This window comes from Nilaparvata lugens, chromosome 5 (assembly GCF_014356525.2).
Source record: "Nilaparvata lugens isolate BPH chromosome 5, ASM1435652v1, whole genome shotgun sequence".
NCBI lineage: Eukaryota > Metazoa > Arthropoda > Insecta > Hemiptera > Delphacidae > Nilaparvata > Nilaparvata lugens.
The window spans coordinates 34,770,849-34,792,913 of NC_052508.1; the positions used below are offsets into that span (position 1 = coordinate 34,770,849).

At 34.5% G+C, this 22,065-nt stretch overlaps 1 protein-coding gene across 5 annotated transcripts in view; it reads right to left on the minus strand.

Annotated features, from left to right (window-relative positions):
• Nucleotides 1-22,065, minus strand: part of LOC111056951 (1-phosphatidylinositol 4,5-bisphosphate phosphodiesterase classes I and II) — a 282,347-nt gene that overhangs the window by 55,066 nt on the left and 205,216 nt on the right. For all 5 annotated transcript variants that reach the window (XM_039428256.1, XM_039428257.1, XM_039428255.1 and 2 more), the window contains one exon: nt 18,736-19,055. In XM_039428256.1, the coding sequence (XP_039284190.1) occupies nt 18,736-19,055 (320 nt within the window). The remainder of the gene's footprint in view (nt 1-18,735; nt 19,056-22,065) is intronic.

The following is a 22,065-nucleotide window of genomic DNA, read 5'->3' on the forward strand; positions in this document are numbered from 1 at the left end:
TCGTCGGCGTACAGCAGGGCCTTCACATTAAGCTCGTCTAACCACACTCCCTCCACCATATTATCACATAAATCGTTTATAAACAAAGAAAACAGAAGTGGGGATAAAACGCATCCTTGCTTTAAACCGCTAAGTGTCTCAAAATAACTAGTCATTTTCGTACCGGTACTACACCATATACTAGCTTTTGTAGACTTGTACAATTGCTGAATTATACTTATAAACTGATTGGACACACCCAAATCATACAGTTTATGGATAAGGGCATTTCGAACCACCTTATCAAACGCGGCCCTTAAATCCACGAAGAAACAATATACCTTCCCACCCCTCCTCCTCAATTTTAAACTAATTATGCTAGAGAGATTGAAAACATTATCGACTGTAGAATAACCCCTTCTAAAACCAGCCTGGTATTCACACAAAATATCATTTAACTGAACCCATTTTTCTAGTCTAGCCAGTAAAATTGTAGCAAACCACTTCGCAAAAGCATTAACAAATGATATCCCCCTATAATTTTGAACCTCTGAAGTGTCACCTTTTTTATGAATGGGGGATATTACAGCCTCTCTGAAGTTTGCCGGTACATACGCATTCTGCAATATGTGATCAAATAAACGACAAACTTTCTCCGTTAATTCATCCGACATATTTTTGAAAAATTCTATTGGGATACCATCTGTTCCTGGCGCCTTGTTATCTTTCAATCTTTTAAATGCTCCTTTAATTTCCGACACGTCTATCAAACCATCCAGAATCTCATCTCTTCTAAACGGAACTACATAATCTATAGACATTGCGGTTTTATTTGGAGTGAAAAGATTCTCCAAATGTTCAATCCAGTTCTGTGCACTTATTGTCTTATTCATTACTCTCTTATCGCTTTTAAAGATTTTTACTGTGTCCCAAAACGTTTTAGAGTCCCTAATGTTCGCCAACTTATTGCACATATCCTGATAATACATCTTCTTATTGCGACACAGGTTCTTATAATCATTATTAGCCTTTAAATACGCATCTTTCACACAAATAGCATTGGTTCTTCTAAATAAATTAAGATTTTTTAAACTACGTATTCTTGCTCTTTCACACTCCCAATCATACCAAACTTGTTCAAATTTTCCATTCATACCACTCCCATGATTCATTCCATTCATACATTCCTTTATCACTTTCATAACTTGTACAGTACCTACTTCAGAATTATTAGCATCGATGACTGAATTCTCTAATTTGCTTCTTATTCGCCTTTCATAAGCTTTCTTTCCACTCTCTACCCACCTATATCTAGGTAGAGGCGCCAGGAGGGTTTCATCTTCACGTAGCTCACAGCTAACAATTTGTAACTCAATAGGGAAATGGTCTGAAAATATAACTGAATCTACTTTGAAATCATTTATTAAATTTAAAAGTTTCCCAGATACACAACAAAGATCAATTACAGATGCCCCCATGCCACTAACAAAAGTAAATTCCCCTTCCAAGTCACTCTTTGATCTACCGTTTACTATTATAAGATCATGTCGTTCACAAAGCTCTAAAACTGTCCTACCTCTTCTTTTCACTGTAAAATCTTTTGATTCCCTACTGCTGTTAACTCTAACTCCAGGGCCTGTTAATTCATCAGGAATAATATTTGACTATTGCCTATTCTACAATTAAAATCACCTAGGAGAATGACATTTTTATCCCCTGCATGATCTTCCAACAATCCCCACAATTTCAACAAATCCCCATCCCATCTATCCTGATTACAATTTAAATATACTGGCACCACACATGCTTGCACTTCATCAAAGTTGACAGAGAGACAGCTCGTATCCCCTAATACCTCAAACCTCGCCCTGTTGTGCAATCTTTTCCTATTGTACCCCAGCAATGTTCCCCCACTAGCTCTACCTCTAACACTCGCTCTTACATTCCTAATAGCTTCAATATCAGATTGTTCTACAAAAGTTTCACACAAACATGAAATATCATAGCTCTTGAGAATATTAATAAAATCATAATCATGTAGCCTATCTTACCTTTTAAACCTGCTACATTGTAGCCTAACAACTTAATAGTAGAGTTTTCATTACTATGACTTGTTTTAGAAAAACCATTCTTATATCCCTGGCAGACAACACTTTCCTATTTACTAGATACAATATCATCATTTTCAGTTCCTTCCCTATGAACTCCTGCCGCTCGTCCTCTATCCACAATTCTCTTGAAACTCTCCGCAAATTCCAGTTGAAACATCTTCTTAATTTTAGCTAGTCCATCCTGATTTCCTGCTCTCAGTCCGTCTTCCTCAGAATAAGTGAAAATCCGTCCATCTATGGACAGCCTATCCACGTTGACATACACACTTACTCCATCTACCAATCGAGTCAGTTCCTTTTTACAGTCGAACAATATTGCACGCGTTCTACGAGTCTCGACACTGAAGTCTCCAGGGGTGCCCAGCCCCCCCAAGGCCAATGGCGCATTCCCCCCCCCCAATTCAAGTGTAATGCCCCCCCCCAATCCATGTGTAATGACCCCCCCCCCCAAAGTACCCCAACTCCCAACTCTTTAGTTTTTAACATTAGTCAGTGTATGACAATAAAATTCACATCTTAAGGTGCTTACAGATATACGCGCCGCGAACATGAGCAATTCACTTTTAATCAGCTGATGCCAAGCTTTTTGTATCTGTATTTTACCGTTTCTGTAAAATTTCAGATATAATCAGCTGATTAAAAGTGAATTGCTCATGTTCGCGGCGCGTATATCTGTACGCACCTCTACATTCTAATCTTCCAAAGGACATTATTTACCTTTGGTCTTGTGAGGAATTCTTTCTGTTTTCGTAATATTGTAAAAATATATACCATCGTTTCTTATCTCTTTAAAATAGAAATAAAGTATCTTTTTGATATTATTTTTGAGACTAGCAGTGCACCCGTTCTTGTTCGGGAGGACTAGAAAGAACTTCATTACATCAGGAAAAACTACATGACACATATTTTAATAGGATATTAAAAGATAAGTAAGGGAGGCTTTGCTTTTTAAATGTTAAGGTTACTTAAAAAAAGTTGAATAATAATATCATTGATAATTCTTTACTGCAAAAGAATATTGCATAGCAATCTTGGTAAACACAAATTTGGAACAATTTTCTTCATACAATATATAATGTCGGCAAGTTTAGGTATTCTAAATCCTATACTATTAAACGAGCAATTTCTGTTTAGATGTTTAAGTTTTTAGATGTTTATATGTTTGTATTTCACCGGATCTCGAAAACGGCTCTAACGATTCTCACGAAATTCAGAACATAGTAGGTTTATAATATGAAAATTCGATTACCCTAGGCCTCATCCCTGGGGAAACTCGCTGAAGGACATTAAAAGAATTTATTCATCCTTGGAAAAACAGCTGATAATTTCGGCGTCTGTTGATGATGGAAGTGAGTGAGCGAGTGCATGTGTGTGGGACTGAGACAAAATTATGACTCAGCTGTTGAACTTTTGTACATAATTCAATCAGGTACTTAGTGATAGTTGTACAAAATCCGGTTAAATTTTAATCCTGATTAATTCCAGTAGAACCAATCAGATAAGCTATCTTTTTGAGATGGTCTTCTGTGATTTGGTTCACGTGACATGAATCAGGATTAAAATTTAACATGCTTTTGTGAGAGAAATTTTTGCATTCCTCTGCGAATTAATCTCAATCCACTATGATTAAATAGAACCTTTCTGTATGAACTATGAATATTTATTATAATTTCTTCTTTCGTAATAATTTTTATATGCTTTTGTAGGTACTCTAGAGCGGAGCTCGGCGCCCCGATATTTATCATGAATTGGAATAGGTTGTCACTGATGTTGTGTTGTTGGTAGTATTTACTTTTTAACATTACAGGAGTAAATAACACAAGTCGAACAAAATGTATCTTTAAATGGTTTGGTTTTTGGAATAAAGATATCATCTGAACAAGTACATTTTGTAAATTCTATCTATTAATACCAAATATCGGGGCACCGAGCTTTGCTCGTTATTTATTCATTGATGAACAGATTTATTTCATTGATAATCATTTCTTTAAAATGATTGGGGAAGTACTAACAGACACAGCCCAAAACTGTAACTTACCCGAATTTTGATTTATTCACTACGAAAAATATATTTCGTCTGTGATTTATTCACAGACGAAATCATCATCTGTTTTTCCATGGATGAATTATCCTTTTCATGTCCTTCAGGGAGTTTTCTCAGGGATGAGACCTAGTGCAATCGAATTTTGATATCATAAACCTACTATATTCCGAATTTCGTGAAAATCGTTAGAGCCGTTTCCGAGATCCGTTGAACATAAATAACCAGATAGCCAGATAACCAGATATAGAAATAGAAAAATATAAACAGATATACATAAATTGCTCGCTATTATAATAGGATAACAACTTATAGTCCAGTCAAATGGTCGTTTTTCAGGAAACAGCCCCGAAATAATTTTTTCCGATGGTTCTATATATATTTTGAGCGCTGAATTCTAATCTGAAATTTGCTGACACACCAGAAGGCGACTTCACCCCAAAATTTTGGATTTTTTTAAGTTTTCCATTTAATCTCGAGAACCTTGAATTTTTCGAGAAAAAGCATTCTCTATATAATATTAAAGATAATAAATTTCCAATGAATTGAGTGGTCGCGCAGGACTACTCTCGCAACTTTGAATGTGCGAGAAATTTGTGATATTTTCCCCATTCTCACAGTCTCGCATATGCAACGTTGCGTATCTTGTGGAACACTTCAGATGCAAAATCCAAAAAGTGGTCGAGGTTGTGATGAATTTTCTCCTCTTTTCACTCCCATGAAATATACTTCTGTTCTCAATACCGTTCAAAAGTTACAGCCAATTGAATGATGATCTTTATTTTCTCATTTTTCTTGCGATTTTACTGTTATTAAAGAGTCTCTAGAATGAGTACAATGCATGATAGAAACTTGCGATTGGTCTTAAATGAGAGAAAATGTTATGCTCTATAAGCTGAGTTGCCCTAATTTTAGCCCTCAATTGATCTTGCATTACTGTTTATATCAAAAAACTGTCGAGACTGTGAAAATGAGAAAAATATAGCATATTTCTTGCAACAGCAAGGAAACTCAAACACAGGACCATTAAAAATTAAAATGAAGCAAAGGAAATCAGAATAATAGTGGATGATGAAGTTATAATTTATTTTTGTCAAAGATTTACCTTCAAACTCATAGGCTAAAAATTACTAAAATTCCTGCATACAAAATATTATCAATTGTGCTTATGCTTTATATTGAGTTACACTTAGCAAAATATAACATTATAAGGTGGGAAAAATTAACTACATTAGGATATCTCTATTTAATACCTTAATTTTTTAATCATAATTCAAAATGTTGACATAAAATATACCAAAAATCTTGCCCCCCCCAAAAATGTTGATGGCGCAAATTGCGCCATGACCACCCCTTGTGGGCACCCCTGGAAGTCTCTATGAACAACAAAACTGGATCCCTTAAGTCGGTATATGTATTTTTTAAGATGCAATCCAAGTCCTTGTCCGCAGGTATGTGAGCTATGATAGGAGCACCATCCCTCTTAGTACCTAGGACGTGTGCTCGATTCACTCCTATATCTTTATCACATTTCAAAAATTCTTTACAAAAATCCTTAATCACAGCATCACAACACACATCATTTTTACTGTACTTGATACCCTTAAAAATTAGGTTATTTCGTCTAGAACGGTCCTCTAAATTTGTTACTCTTTTCATCAGTTTGTGGTTAACTTCTTTTAGCGCTTGCATCTCATCCTTAATCTTCTTATTCTCTACTTTGAGCTCGTCGAAGCACTTTTTTAGCTCCGCAATATCCTTTTTCGAGGCTAGTGAAGAAAGTTTTTTATCAAGGAGATTACTGAGTACTTTCTCGATATTCGCAGATTGTTCACCCATGTCTGACGAAATACCCGATGCCGATACAACACTTGACAATGAAACTGTTATTCTCTTTCTATCCTACTCCTTACTGTCTGGCGAACTAAGTGCCCGTTTCTCCCTTTTACTGCCCGCTGCGGAAAAATATTTATCCACCGTATTTTGCATTCGATTTAAAGCTCAAAACATAGTGAAGTAATTATACTTTTACAAACCGTCACCCAGAAATAATAGTCCTTATTATTTGATTGCTTAATTATTATAGGGATAGGAAACCAAGGGAAAAAGGAAGCACCAAGAGAGCTATCAAGGCTTTGGAAAGAATAGGAAGCTCCTGAGAACACAGGTTATGAAAAAAAAGGATTAAGAGATGGGTAGGAAAAAAGCAGTAAGCAGCAAGATAGCAGTACGTTTTATAATACTAGAAAACCATTATCAAACAGTAAAATCGTGTCACGCAGAAAGCAATAGCAATTTAAACCAAACCCGCCTGTATACCTTTAACCGTCTCAATCGTTGATTGGTCGACAAACAGAGCGTTGCTTGGAAACGCTGGTAAACAAAAATTATTCAAAAACAGCAGATCGCTGCATCGAAAGTGAACCACAAGCCACAAGATTCGAAGTAAAGTTCAAAACACCTTAATCTTATCTCAACTCGCTTGCTGTGTTTCACGATGATAATACCTATAAACGTTCTCTTAGCAGAACTGACCCTGCCATTCAGCTTTGAAATACGCTTGGGAAAATTTCGTTCGCCAAGTTCTTTGCAGGGGAGCCAAAGTTCAAATCGGGCATCAAGGCAGACCAAGAACGGTATTTTCAGCTATTTATTTGTAGGTTAGGAAGAATTAAATACTGAATACATTAAATATTTCGGTCTTTCTCACAAAACTAACTAATCACTCGGACGATCAACTCACAAACTTGAAGGAATTACTCAAGTCACACCACAAAATGAAACAAAACATTCCAATATCACATTAATGAACAGACGTATTTTCAAACCAACATCTTGTAGCATCCAGTGCTACCAATCCCCCAGAAAATATAACAAACAAAATTAAAAAATACACCAATGAAAAGAATAACACAAACAGGAACATAAAATTAATAGACAGAGCAAAAATGACACACACACACACACACACACAAGACTAGAATATTCCATATCAGTGGAAGTTTCAAGATTATTAACCAGACGAAATATTTTTACTCTAAACCTTCTAAAGAAGGATTGACTGGAGGAATAAAGTTTCACTTATCATATTAGTTTCAAAAAAAGAAATTTCATTCGCAAGGAAAACATTGTTACAAAATAAGAAAACTTACAATAATTGAAATATTAAAGAATTACAAAAAATATATTTCCTTGTGAACATGTGTTTTGGTTGTATATTTGATTTGTTTGTTTTTTTTGCGCTGATTTTTTTTTCTTCTTAAACATGATTTTTTCCAAATTGGACAGTTAAAAGAAATTCTTCTGTGTTTTCAATCTATTATTTTCCACTATAAATATAAACTTTGAATTGAAAACACTTACTTTTCAGACAGTGACAAAGGTTCGAGCTGTCGACAAGTCGAAACGTTGTCACTGCTAGAAAGTAAGTGGTTCCACTTCAAAAGTGTTTTTAATTCAAATTTTAAAACACTGGTCACATACAATAATTAGTTCACGGGATAATGTTCAATCTCAAATAGTCAGTGCCGGATTTACGAAATCCGCAGAAAGAGGACGGCAGATATCAAGAATTTCTTTAGTCAGTGGATTGAATTGAAAAATTGTTATTCATAATCATATATAGGTACATCGAGAACAGAGTCAATATAATACAAACAAACATAACATAAAAAGTAATGGAAAACAGTTTTAAATCTCCTATAGAGTGATAAACAACAGTCATAGACCTACAATGTGATCTGTAAACTTTTGTAGGGAGAACAGAGACAATGATATTGAATACTCCTTGAGTTTTATATTTGTTGATGTTCTCTATTGCCTGTAATTCTAAATGAAGCATTGTGAAGTATTTCCTTTCCATATAGTGCGTTTTTTTCTTAAAAAATTCTAACCTGTGCCTTTCCTTTATCCTCCCAAATCTAGTATAGTAGCCATGAGTCTCATTCCGTAGTTCTTCTACAGGGTAATTCCTAACATACATAATAACATCATATTTCCCGTAAACTGTAAAGGTGTGTACAGATATATGCGCCGCGAACATGAGCAATTCGCATTTATTCAGCTGATTGTATCTGTATTTTTACAGAACGGTAAGATACATATATAAAAAGCTTGGCATCAGCTGATTAAAAGTGAATTGCTCATGTTCGTGGCCTGTAAATCTGTACGCACCTTAAGAATTCTAAGCTGCGAAAAAAAAAGTTTTAAAGAGTCCACTCTTTTCATCATTATTCTTAGTGCTTTCTTCTGTTGAATAAGAATTCTATCATGATTGCTCTCGGTCGTAAATGCATAGACTATAGGCCAGATGGGAGTGTATTTATGAGTGATGCCGTGCTACCAAATTTATCCTAATAGGTTTGATAGCTTTCACCTATCATCTATGGAAAGTCATTGGTTCCAATATATGCTAAAATCTTGATAAATCATGAATGGATTTAATGCCTATGAATAATAACTCCAGTTCAAAGCAAATCAAATTATAATTTTCATAAAACTTTGGGCAATTTACACGAAAATTTACTGAACAAAACCATATGACACTTAAACATAGAATCTTACAAGCTAAAATACTTATCTATTCATATTTGGCCCATTCATTGTCTACAAGCTTTCAAAATTACACAAAAACATTCAACACAAATTTAGAACACAAAAAATTATTCAGAACTCAAATTAAAACATTTTAAATTTCAAATTTATAGAAAAATTTCAAGAGAGCTAAAAACATTTCTAGAAGCCAGCAGCCATCTTTTCATGAGAGAGAGAAAAGAAGCCTTTCCGGTGAAGCCGAGACACATCATCATTGCCAACCTCCAAAATTATAAATTTGCAACTATTACAATTTATTATTCTCAATAAAAATTTATTTTAAAACTATTTGAACTTTTTATTTAACCTTTATATTGTTTAGAATTATGTGTTTATTCAGAAATAGAACTTTGTCAAAGTGAGTTGTTCAACATTTGAGTAGCTGATCAATTTCCGGCGAAAAGTTTAGTCCGCATATCGATTACACCGATATTTGCTATCAAGTTTTATTAATATTTTGAATATCGAATTGAAGATTCGATTTTAATCGAGAAAATGTAATATTACAAATACCCCCCTCTCGACATAAAAAATTTTACTGTTCAAGAATTAAAAAAAAAAAAAACATTACATTGTAATAACCTGAATGAAATTTAAGTTTTTTTAAGATTTGAAAACAGGAACAAAATTTTTTTTTACAAAAACATTACATGTCATCTTATAAATTGGGAATTATTATAAAAATTCATCAATAGCATTTGTTATATATTTCCAAACAATATTTCAAAGTATAGAATATCAAAATTATTTTTTATTCAACTTTATGATTTAAGTAAATTATCTCAACAGACAATCTAATATATTTAAAGAATAGTTCTTGAAATTTTACATAAGTTTAGTAGATAGAAAAATTCAATTGTTATTGCATAAAAATTTAGTATGTTGAACAGAATTTTTAGATGCAATGAATTAAAAATGTCCATTTCTTTCACTGTTGACACTGTTGATTTTTTATCGATGGAATTTTGAAAACAGTCCGTTAAGGCACTCAGTATGAATTTCAGTTAAGTGTGACTCCAGTGTTGGGCTGATCTGGATACACGAGACATCTATTAGCATGGCCTCATGCTTGTAGTCGACTGATGCATACCAAGCTCGATACAGGTGACATCTGTTAGCATTGCCTCATGCTTGTAGTAGACGGCAAGCCAAGCTCACTCAAAGTCACGTAAATTGTGTATCATACATACAGTGTACATTTCAGGCTTGAAATGACAATGTAGAATTTTTTGGAAAAGAGAGAGAGAGAAACGCTGCATACAGGATTGATTTAGGTAAGAATTAACTTAGGTAGGGTTTGGTTTTTTTATATTTTCAGCTTTCAAGGTTTAGAGTTCAGCATACAGGATTAATTTAGGTGAGGATTTTTTGTTTTGAATCAGTTTCTTTCATGATACTGTGACTGTTATTTGAGTTTAAAGTTGCGAACTTGGACATGGATGGCAATTACCTCCAGGTAATATAGTAGTGCAGAAGTTTGACTTGCGTAGTCAACAATAGGTGTAGACATAGGCGTAGGTATTGGCATAAGCATTGGCGTCGGCATTGGCATAAGCATTGGCGTCAGCATTGGCATTGGCAATCCATTAATGAGTCACACCAGTTCGAAAATCACCCAAATGTTCTTAACACTCTTCATGGCATTCACTTGTTTTGTAGATCTCGAGATTAACGTGATAATTATTTTGAAGTTAACGTCCACACTGTACCTGTTATTTTAATATGCTTATAAACTAAAAGAAAAATTTGATTAGATTACCAATACAATCTAATGCACTTAAAAATTATTTACAAGTATGTAATCAGCAAAAAATGGAATTTATTGTGAACATCTTATTATACAGTCAGCAACTTATAAATTTTGAAGTTTCCTCAAACTCAATAGAGACATCAATTACAAAAATTTTAATAAAGTAATAATTTTATTTCCATTTATTCACTGTTCAAATAACAAAATTTAATCCATTCTTAAAAATTTAGAACATAATCAAATACATGTTACATAAATGTTATAACACTCTGTATCATCGAAATTGCAAAAAACATAAGGTCATCACAACAAAAAATAATTTCAATACATACTTCAACATATTCAGACAATTGGTCTTCCACTAAAATAATTTCATAATACAATATATCTGCATTTCATTATTATTCAATATAACATTTCAAATATAGTATTTCACATTTATGATTTATCATTCAGTATAACATTTCAAATTTGATTTATGTTTCACTAGCTGGCCCGGCGAACTTCGTACCGCCAAACAGTTAATGCATCTCATGACAAACTTTAGCTGGATGCACACCTGAGGAGGCGCGATGCGGCATTTTGCATCCAGGTGCTTCTTGCTTATTTGTTTGAATGGAAGAACTCACACTCACTGATTCGGACATGGCATGTAACAGTGTGATAAGGCAATCTCCATAAGATCAACACTTTGTATCACCAAGCCGCGCCTCCTCAGGTGTGCTTAGTCTTTGCTTAATCTGATGCACTATATTTTTATGAAAATTATCCATCAATCAGTATTTTATACCTCAATATGGACTTCCTATTCGCTAGTTGTACAGCAGTTTGCATTTTTAGATATAGTTGAATGCACCTTGCTGGGGAATTGAATGGTATATCTCCTTGCTGCTGATTTTCCCGTGCATATTCTAAATTTACAGCATTCCGAGTTCTACGACCCAAGTTTGGACGTCGTTCGCAACCGCGGCATTATTTCATTTCATTTATTCATAGACAATAGATTCAATGCAGGTAAAAACAACAAACATTCGCCCAAAACTGCTTTTAACCTAATCTTGGTTATTGAGTTAAATCATGGCAATTTTAAATGTTATTGAATTTATGTAATCATGCATTTCTCTGCTCCCAATTACATTATAATGGAGTCCATCATTTGTAAACAACCTCATATTCAGCCATGTCTGTTTACGTTCAGCTACTCGTTCTTTTCCATCGGTGGAAAAGTACGATTAACTGATCAGTGAACGAACCGGATATGACGTATTTTTTTCTTATCAGTTAGACCAAAGATCTTGAAGTATAAACGCACAATACCTATGCCTTCCCAATGCTTACTTGAAATAAAAGGTTCCATTGAGGTATTTTAGCGCGAGATATTATATAATATTTTTTGTAATATTATAGATCACAAAAATCTTCAAGATCTTTAGTATGTAATAATCTTCCAGGCTGTCCCCTTAATGGCCGATTTCAATTCCAAATAATCTAGCGCTGCATGTGAGTCTATGCATCGTTCAACGACAAAACAGTACTTCGTTCAGAGCCACGTTCACTCACCGATCAGTGGCTTTGAACTCAACCAATATTTTTGGATTTATCAGATTAATTAATTTCAAAATATAAATACAAACCAAAATCTTCCTTCACAATCACAAAAAATATTAAAAATTTCACTTAAATCCACAAATTATACACATGTTAAAATTATTATTAGAATTGAAATTTTGTGAATCAGTAGAAAGAAAGAAAATGGAAAACAGATCTACCGACGGCTGTTGGATGACGCGATGATTATAACAGCTGATTTTTATTTCTGTGTGAGGCCAGCTCACAAATCTTCTCCCATAAGGATTACATGTAAACTTTGAAGGACCGTAGAAAAGAGTCCTGAAGTCGGATTATAAATTTGATAGACCAAAAACAATCCTTGATGCGGATTTTATATCATGTTGAAATTTCAACTCAATCGGTGCAGTACTTTTGGAGTTTTTGAAGCGTACACAAACCAACATAACATTTATATATATATATATATATATATATATATATATATATTATATATATATATATATATAATATATATATATATACTAGCCGTCAGGCTCGCTTCGCTCGCCATATCCGTCTAGCCAGGGGGCTCCGCCCCCTGGACCACCGACTGTATCGTCCAAGAATGAGATCATTTCTCATTTGGGCATTTTTATCATAATTATGTTAGGACAATCCAGTCGGGGGTCCAGACTAAACGGATATGGCGAGCCCGACTGCTAGTAATATAATATTCTCAGGATTGAAGTAGCAGTGCCCAATCAATTTTTCCGCGATAAATGCATTTAAATCTTCAACTTGGTGCCAACCTAACAATGTCAACTCAACTTAATGCCAACCTGACAAAATTATTAATTTAGTTGCCAGTTAACAACTGTTTCGAAGAGGTACTCTATCTAGATTATAGTTCTATAGTAACATATGATATGGAAATTTCAATTATAATTAAGAGATTGGGAGAAGAAGAATATACATGCTAAAAGACGAACTTTAAACCTTAAAAACAACCCTTAGAGTTAAAATATTGCCAAAAGATTTCTTAGTGCGCCTCTAAAGGGCCAACCGAACATACCTACCAAATTTGAACGTTTTTGGTCCGGTAGATTTTTAGTTATGCGAGTGAGTGAGTGAGTGAGTGAGTGAGTGAGTGAGTCAGTCAGTCAGTGAGTGAGTGCCATTTCGCTTTTATATATATATATATATATTATATATATATATATATATATAGAGATGTTCTAAACAACAAACTACATTTCATGACAAAACTTTACTACTAATCATTAAACTAAAATCATTCAAAACATCAATAATATTTTGCTTCAATGGCAATCAAATTTCATAAGTAATCATCTGCATCTATGGCAATCAACACAATTAATCATTATTTTGCATCTATGGCAATCAACACAATTAATCAACACAAAGATAATATCTCATTACTGCCTCTCTAAGTCATAACCTTCTGGTCATTTCTTCTTTAGGCAATAATGGTTTTCCATCTCAAAAACAATAATATACCAGCAAAATTTGAATCATCAAACCCCACTAAAAATTCTACATACACTCCAGCATCCATTTCAAACGATAATTAATCATATCAAAGTTTATGAAGAAAAACAGTTTTTAAATTTAGAAAAAAACATCAATTAAATATTCAAATTTAGAATAAATTCAAACTTCAACTCATTTCAATTAATAATATGACAAAACTTTTACATTCAATACAATCATTATTATTCAAATCAATTTTTATTTATCTTGAACATTCAATATTTATGGCAACACAATTCATTAATACTTTCAAATTTTGAAGTTTTCATTATTATAACAAAAGAATTCACACATCAGATTAAATTTTAACATTTTCTAAATTGAACCATTTATTTTTCAAATAATTTCTGAATTTGAAGACTGTATAATAATTACAAACCATTTCAACAATACAAAGAAAATCAAGATAGATAATGGGTAAATAAGTTTCCTAAAAAAAAATACAAATAAGAGAAAAGGAAAATTGGGTAAATAAATTCCCTAAGTAATACAAGGAAGAGGAAGATTAATATGGGTAATAAGTTCCCTAAAACAACACTCACAAAATCGATACACTTCACATAAGTGATATATGATGAAAAAATATATCACAAGCACACAATTATTTACACTAAAGTAGATAGATTTTAGAAAAGTTAAGTTTTATCAACAATTGAAGATTGGGAAAATAAGCTACTATTTCAACTTCCAAAATGATTTCAGAAGAATACTTAAAATTTACAAATTTAAATGACTATGGACAAGATTGGTTAAGTTAAGCATCATAGAAGAAATTCACTGAATACTACACAAAGACAGGAAAGAATCGAAATTTGAAAAGATTTAGGGCCAATAAAATAGGCTATAAGAAAGAAAAAAGATACAATTATGGACTTCTACCATAAGTAGTATTGACGGTCATTGCTATTCTGAATCCCGGCTTGACACAGGATTCCTAATCATAACATAGTGCTGGGGAATACCCTTTCATCTTGTAAGTAAGCAACTTAAAACAACCTTTGAATACCAACACATCAATGGTGACTTTGTGCTTTGATTTTTTCAAAATCATGATTTTGTTCATGGGTTCATTTGTTTCAACAAAGCCATTTTGCTCACAAAGGTCAGTCAAGTTTACTTGAGATTGCTTTGCATACACCTTTACAATTTTCAGTTGAAAGTTGAATTCATCAACTTGATTCAAAGCAAGATTCATTTTGTTTACATTGTTCCTAACCTCTACAGAACCTGTCTCATGTAAACATTCACTTTATTTACTGTTTTCCTAACCTTCAATTTGGCAATACTACTTTCTTTACTGTTGACTTTCAATAAAGACAACTCCCTACCTACTACTTAACTCAATTCTACTATCTCACTAGGATTTACTTTTTCAATAACAGTAACTAGGCCTACATTATCTGAAACTTGAAATAATTGATCTTTTATCTCAACACTACTATCATCCTGCTTCAATTCGCTTTCATCTTCATGATTATCAATCAATGTTTCATGTGTATCTTTTAATAGAAGGTTTATACTAACCTGCTCTAGTCTTATTCTAGCAAATTCTTGCTTCATATCATCAAATCTAACATTTTGATCTTGTTTCAGATTGTCAATCTTAGCATCTTGTCTGTCAAACTTAGCATTTTGTTCCTCAAACTTTTGTGTTAAAAACGCTATAAGATTGAAATCATGTTTATTGTTTGCCATTTTGCTAGTATGCACAAATATCCATTCATTAGGATTTGATTGCTCTTGAACCGATCCTACACTCAGTCTGCATTTCACGATTCATAACCTATCAAGATATTATAGCCTACTAACAATTTCTATAACTAGGGATTTTATGTTTGATAAGGTTCCACCAGATTGTACCATTTGGGACAATTTGGAGATTCAGTCCCACACCAGGGGTAACATTTGCCGCGCTACCAAATTTATCCTAATAGGTTTGATAGCTTTCACGTATCATCTATGGAAAGTCATCGGTTCCAATATATGCTAAAATCTTGATAAATCATGAATGGATTTAATGCCTATGAATTTACTAGGAAGGAGGTTGAAGGGGTGGAGTGTGTGGGTCGTGAGGAAAGGAAATGCTCAAGGGATTTTAAGCCTTCAGAATGGGGGATGGAAGTGTAGAGGGAGGCTACATCAATGGTAACAAGAAGGAGTTGTTGGTCAGTTGGAAGGGTTGTGTTTCTTAGGATATCTATGAAGTGGAAGGAATCTCTGATATGAGACTAGTAAACCTTGCCAAACTGGTGCTCACAAGCAATGCCTTCAGGTTTAAAGATGAATATTATCTTCAAACCCAGGGTACAGCGATGGGCACCAGGATGGCACCATCCTATGCAAACCTATTCATGGGCCTCCTTGAACAAGATTTCCTTTCCAAACAAACCCTATCCCCCCTGATATGGCTCCATTTCATTGAAGAAATATTCCTCATATGGCCTCATGGACATGATAACCTCTCCCACTTCCTCAATCAACTCAACTCCAACTACTCTGTCTCCTTCACCTGGAATAATTCTGAATCCTCCATCAACTTCCTAGATGTCAATGTAATCCTTTCCAACTCCAATACCTTATCCACCAATACTTTCACCAAATCCACCCACACTCAACAGTTCCTACACTTTGAGAGTTGCCATCCCCTACCACATCAAAAGATCCCTCTCACGTTCCCTCTCAATCCAAGGCCAAAAAATTTGCAGTGATCCCCACCATCTTGACCAGTACCTCATAAAACTCCACTAATCCCTCCTGAAAGGTTGTTACAGAAACAAATCTCCTCTAAAACTGGCACTAATTCAACCACAAAAAATTCCCAAATCCCACAAACTCCAAAGCTCTGTACCACCTACTTCCCTGGAATTGAAAACCTCAAACCTGTCCTTAAAGATCTGTTCCATGTCGTCTCCTCCAATCCCTCTACAAAACACCTTTTCCAGCAACCACCCACCCTCATTTATAAGCAACCTCCCAACCTCAAGAAAATTCTCAGAAAAACAAATCACTCACCTCTGATGAAATCCTAACTCCACCTGGTACCCTACCTTGCAAACGCCCTCGCGGTAAAACCTGTCCTATCACTGATTCTTCCATCTCCTTTACCAGTCCTATCACCAACTACACCCACCAAATCCATCAATCCAGTAATTGCATCTCCAAAAATTGCATCTACCTCCTTTCCTGCAACTTTTGTCCTGCCTTCTACATAGGTGAAACCACCACTGCCCTAAACCTCCGGATCAACAATCACAGGGCTTCCTTTAAAAATAATACTTCCCTACCCATCCCTACCCGTGGCTCTGAGCACAAAAAGAACTTTGAACAATGCTTCAAAGTCAAAGTCCTTGCCACCCTCCCTCCCACAACCCCCTCCATAGATGTCAAGACGAAAGAATTGGCTTTTATTTGGGTACTTGGAGCTGCTTCCAGTCCTGGTCTCAACAGACAGCAATAGTACCATGGCTACCAACTGTTTAATTAAATTGAAATAAATTTCATCATATCATAATAAATTTCACAGCTATCAAATATATATTAAATGTTCAATAAAAATGAAAAATAAATTTCATTCTACAATTCCTTTCTCCAATTTTAGTCTAATTCTTTTTTGATTTCTAATTTTAAATCTCCTCTTTTCTATCAATTCATAAGCTATACCTTTCCTTATTCATAACTCACTCAAATCTTAAATATCCCGTTTGTAACCGCCCCCTAAATACCCCATAGTGTCCCCTAAATCTGTACCCTTTTTCTCTCCATCCGTCTGCACCGCGTAATCTGTGGTCTCTGCTGCTACAATTGAGTCTCCGTGCGTACTCTGTGGTCACACGACCGTTGGATTCAAAACTAACTGCAGTCTGCTCGGTTGAGAAAGGAGACTCAGTCTCCGAAAATTTCCCCCCATTTCTAATGTAAGTTTTTAAGTGTTTTCAATCTATTTATATCGTGTCTCCTGTTTTAATTTATATTACAAACTTTAAAGTGTCTTCTGATATATATATATATATATATATATATATAATATATATATATATATATATATATATATATATATATATATAAAGGATACACACGACACGGATAGATTAAAAACACTAAAAAACTTATATTTAAATGAGAATTTTCGGGGGCTGGGCCCCCTCTGTCAATCAACCAGAAAGTGAAGTGGTGCAGATTTGAACATTCTAACGGTCGTGACCACAGAGACGCGGTAGAGATGTTGTTTGAAGGGGGCCCAGCCCCAGAAAATTCTCATTTAAATGTAAGTTTTCAAGTGTTTTTAATCTATCCATGTCGTGTGTATCCTGATTATATTTATATTATAAAACTTTAAAGTGTTTTCTGTTAAGTGCTTACTTACCATTACTTAAACCATTATAACCTTTACCATATATACCTATAACATTTTACCTTTAACATCTAATTAAACAGAACCTTTTAGGTTGGGTTCATCCACTAGACAAATTGAAATATCGCAGAATTCTAGGCACTCCTGATGTGAACGTACATTTTATAAACGCAGTCTTGTCGTCATTTATTACATAAATAACATTGCAATATAAACTTATGCTCTGAATAAGTAAAGAGTATAGTACAATACTTGGAATTGACATTATTTTAACAACAAAATGGATAGATTGACCATCTTTATGTTCGCGTATGAAACCCAAAACAATGAAACAGGCAACCCTTCTGACTGATAAGTTTCTGAGCTTGATATATAACAGTTATATATTTTATTAACTTTATTTATAACAGCTGAACTTCATATATACACAGTACTCTCGTCTTTTATTATAAAATTGACATTGCAGTATATATGACATTGCAGCTCTGTATAAATACAGAGTAGCCTATAGTTGCCTATAATACTTGGAATTAACATTAGTTTATGATAGAATGCAGTCTTGAATTCAAGGAAATGGATAGATTCACCATTTTCATGTTAGTATATGAAAACCCAAAACAATGTAACAGGCAACCCTTCTGGTTGATACGTTTCAGAGCTTCTTAACTAGGCTACATATAAACACAGTTCTGTCGTATCTCATTATATATAAGTAAAATTGCAATATAAACTATTTGCTTTGTCTATCTAAATAACAATTTGCCAAGGAAATGTATTTGGTTAATTGATTTTAGTGTTTAATTTGTACCTTTTTGAATACGAACGGCTCGTCGTCGTAGTTGGGATTGATGCCGTTATTGGGTACAATGCGTGTGCGGAACTTCTTGCGGACGGTGTCGGCAGGCAAGCCGTACATGTCAACCTCGACGTAGGTGCCGGTGCGGCGGTCGGTCAGGAACTGAGCGGACAACACGTGGACGGCGACTGTGCCGGCGATGATGCCGTCTACTGTCGACTCAGCGAACGGGTCCAAGCGCCGGTCTTTGCGTCTCATGAACTCCGGCTTCAGCAGGTAGCCGCACCGCTGGTTGTACTCGAAGATACCCAGGTTCAGCTGCATCGCCAGGTCTACAGACAAACACAACATTATATATTGGGTGTGCGGTAGTAAAGTGAGTGATTGTGGTTGTACAAATAACGGGTGTGTTAGTGAAATGAGCGATTCTGGAAGGGAGTGCCTCAATACTGCGAGATTTAAATTTGTCTAGAGTATAAACATATAACCTAAAATATTATGTTAAATTAGGTTTTAAATGTGAAAAGAAATGTTACCGGTATATAGGTTGGGTTTAGCTTTTTAATAGCAATATGTTAATATTATTTGAAATATGTTGAAAATTTTATATAGAAAGCACAAATAAAGAAATGAGCGTAACCTAAAAGGTTCTGTTCAATTAGGTTTTAAAGGTAAGAAGTTAGTAAAGGTTAAAGAAATTAAATTTTGGGTTTTGAATGACAAAATTTGAATATTATTTGAAATGTATTGATAATTTTATATAATAGACACAAATGAAGAAAATCTGAAATACTTGCACTATCGAGATATCACACTTACGTGACACCCATTCTGGAACCCTGCAAATAGTTTATTGTTGACGAGGTGGGGGAACGCGACTACCGCCACCGGCTTCAAGGTCTGTGATGGGTCCAACTTTATTTTCTACCTGTAGGCCTAGTGGGCAGGGCAACAGGTTGTTGGAAAGGTTCAGCTATTGTTCCTTCCTAGGTCTATGAAAGCCCATTGTTGGTGGTTAGTATGAAAGTTGAACCCCAAGGTAATTTGTCATCTAAAAAGAGCACAATTTGGAGTAATGTGGAGTACTAGGCTACACATGCGTATTGACTGGTGAACCTATGGATTTAGGAGTTTGAGGACTATGATAATAATTATTACTAGTGTTATAACAAAGCCCTTCTAATCTATCTTTACTCACTGATACAAAATTACAGAGCTTACGAAATTAAATATAATTATTTATATTTTATTAATATGACGATTACCAACTAAGCTATTACCAACAATAATCAGTAGGCTGATCTCATTTACAATTGTGATACATTTCAGCTACTACATGAGTAAAAATACAGCAGGAGTATGATCACTTTGTCCAGAGAATATTTTGGCTCAGAATCATGTTGGTGAGAAGTATGAGACTACCTACTATCCTACCTATAGTTCATTTGACGAGAAGTTAAAGTAAAGAAACATAAAATAAAAGCATTAAGGAATCATACTCTCTAGAGGTCTATTTGTCTATGGTAAAAGAAAACAATGTGTGTGTCTATGGTAAGAGTAAAAGCTTATCTGTGTGCCGTAGACAGATAGATCTCTAGAGAGTATGATTTCTCAATGCTTTTACTTTATTTTCTCGTCAAATTAACTATACTAAGCACTGTAACTCAGGGTTTGATTCGAAATTAGTATTTTGTAGTGTAATTCATGTTTGTAGTGTAGTTTTATAGCAGTTTTATACCGGCCAGTACGGAGTTGAATAATAAGACCTGTATGGACGTCACAAAATATCTACTCCGAAACGTGCGCTATGTAGTCAACAGAAACAAGGAGGGCTCAAAATCAAGAAAATGATCAAACTTTCCAACTATTATAGAACAATAGAAAAAGGATGAAGGAATAAATATTGCCACCTTTATAAACAATAGGACAACCATTTCCGATCCCATCAACCTGTTGCATTGTCTACCTTCAGGTAGAAAGCACAGTTGGACCCACCAGAGACCTCAAAGCCCCGCCACCTTTTAGCTCCTGCCTTACTATTTTCGTATTTGGCACCAGAAAACCACAAAAAATACATGAAAACTCTCTTTACAGTGTCAAAGTAATTTAATTTGAATAAATTTAAGCGTATGATAATCTTATCTTTCTCCTACTCCTACTGGCGAACAAGAGTCATCTTATGCCAGTGGTTCTTCTTTAGTTAAATTGTTTTGTAATGCCGAACTTTATTTTGTTTTTTGTAAATGTATGTGTGTGAAATAATTTGAAATTGAAAGTCGCAGTGTTGTGTGAAATTTCATCAAGGAAACAGTAAATGAATCTCTGGATGTATGGCAACACATGATGTAACACCATCTTGTTTTGGTAATCAGGATTACAATCTGGTTGAGGATGAAAAAGTTTTTCAACATTTTAACATAGAACAGAGATATCAAAGTAACTGAGCGTATCGTTTCTTTCTCAATAAAGTATGCTCCTAGAATAGCCCTTGATGGGACTGTAACTAAGGCTGGCCACTAGCGATAGGACATGCATGTTCATCATGAGCACATACATGTTCATCATGCATGCTCTGTCATAAGTAAGAGGCTTTTAACATAAAATAAACAATCGATAACATTGAATAAACCATTGGAAAATTACAAATTATAATGATAGAAAAATAAATCAACCTCAAATAATGCAGCAAAGAAAAAAAACGGAGATACAAAAACCTAAACCAAAATATTTTGCTCGAAGCAAACATAGAACAGAGATATCAAAGTAACTGAGCGTATCGTTTCTTTCTCAATAAAGTATGCTCCTAGAATAGCCCTTGATGGGACTGTAACTAAGGCTGGCCACTAGCGATAGGACATGCATGTTCATCATGAGCACATACATGTTTCCAACAATGTATGACGACATGCATTCCCTACCGTTAGTGGCCAGCCTAACACAACATGTTCACACACAAAGTAGAACCTACAAGTTAATTAACTCAAAAAGGAAAAAAATGTCGAGACCTCGTGATATAACGTTATTAACAGAGTTTGTGTAGTGATAATTACTCACCACAAACGTTGAACATTTCTTATAGACAACATTAATGCTTTCAATTCAACCAATCAGTTTAAAGTGAATCTCACTATACAGTAGAATATGGTACACAAACGGTGAGTATTCCTTATGGATAACAACAATGCTTTCAATAAAACCAATCAGTTCAAAAATAATTTTGATATAAAAAAGAGCTTACAGACTGTGAGCACTCGTTGTAGATAGCATCAATGCTTCATTCAACTAATGCAGTTTAAAGTGATTCTCACCATACAGTGGAATATGGGGCACAAACGGAGAGCA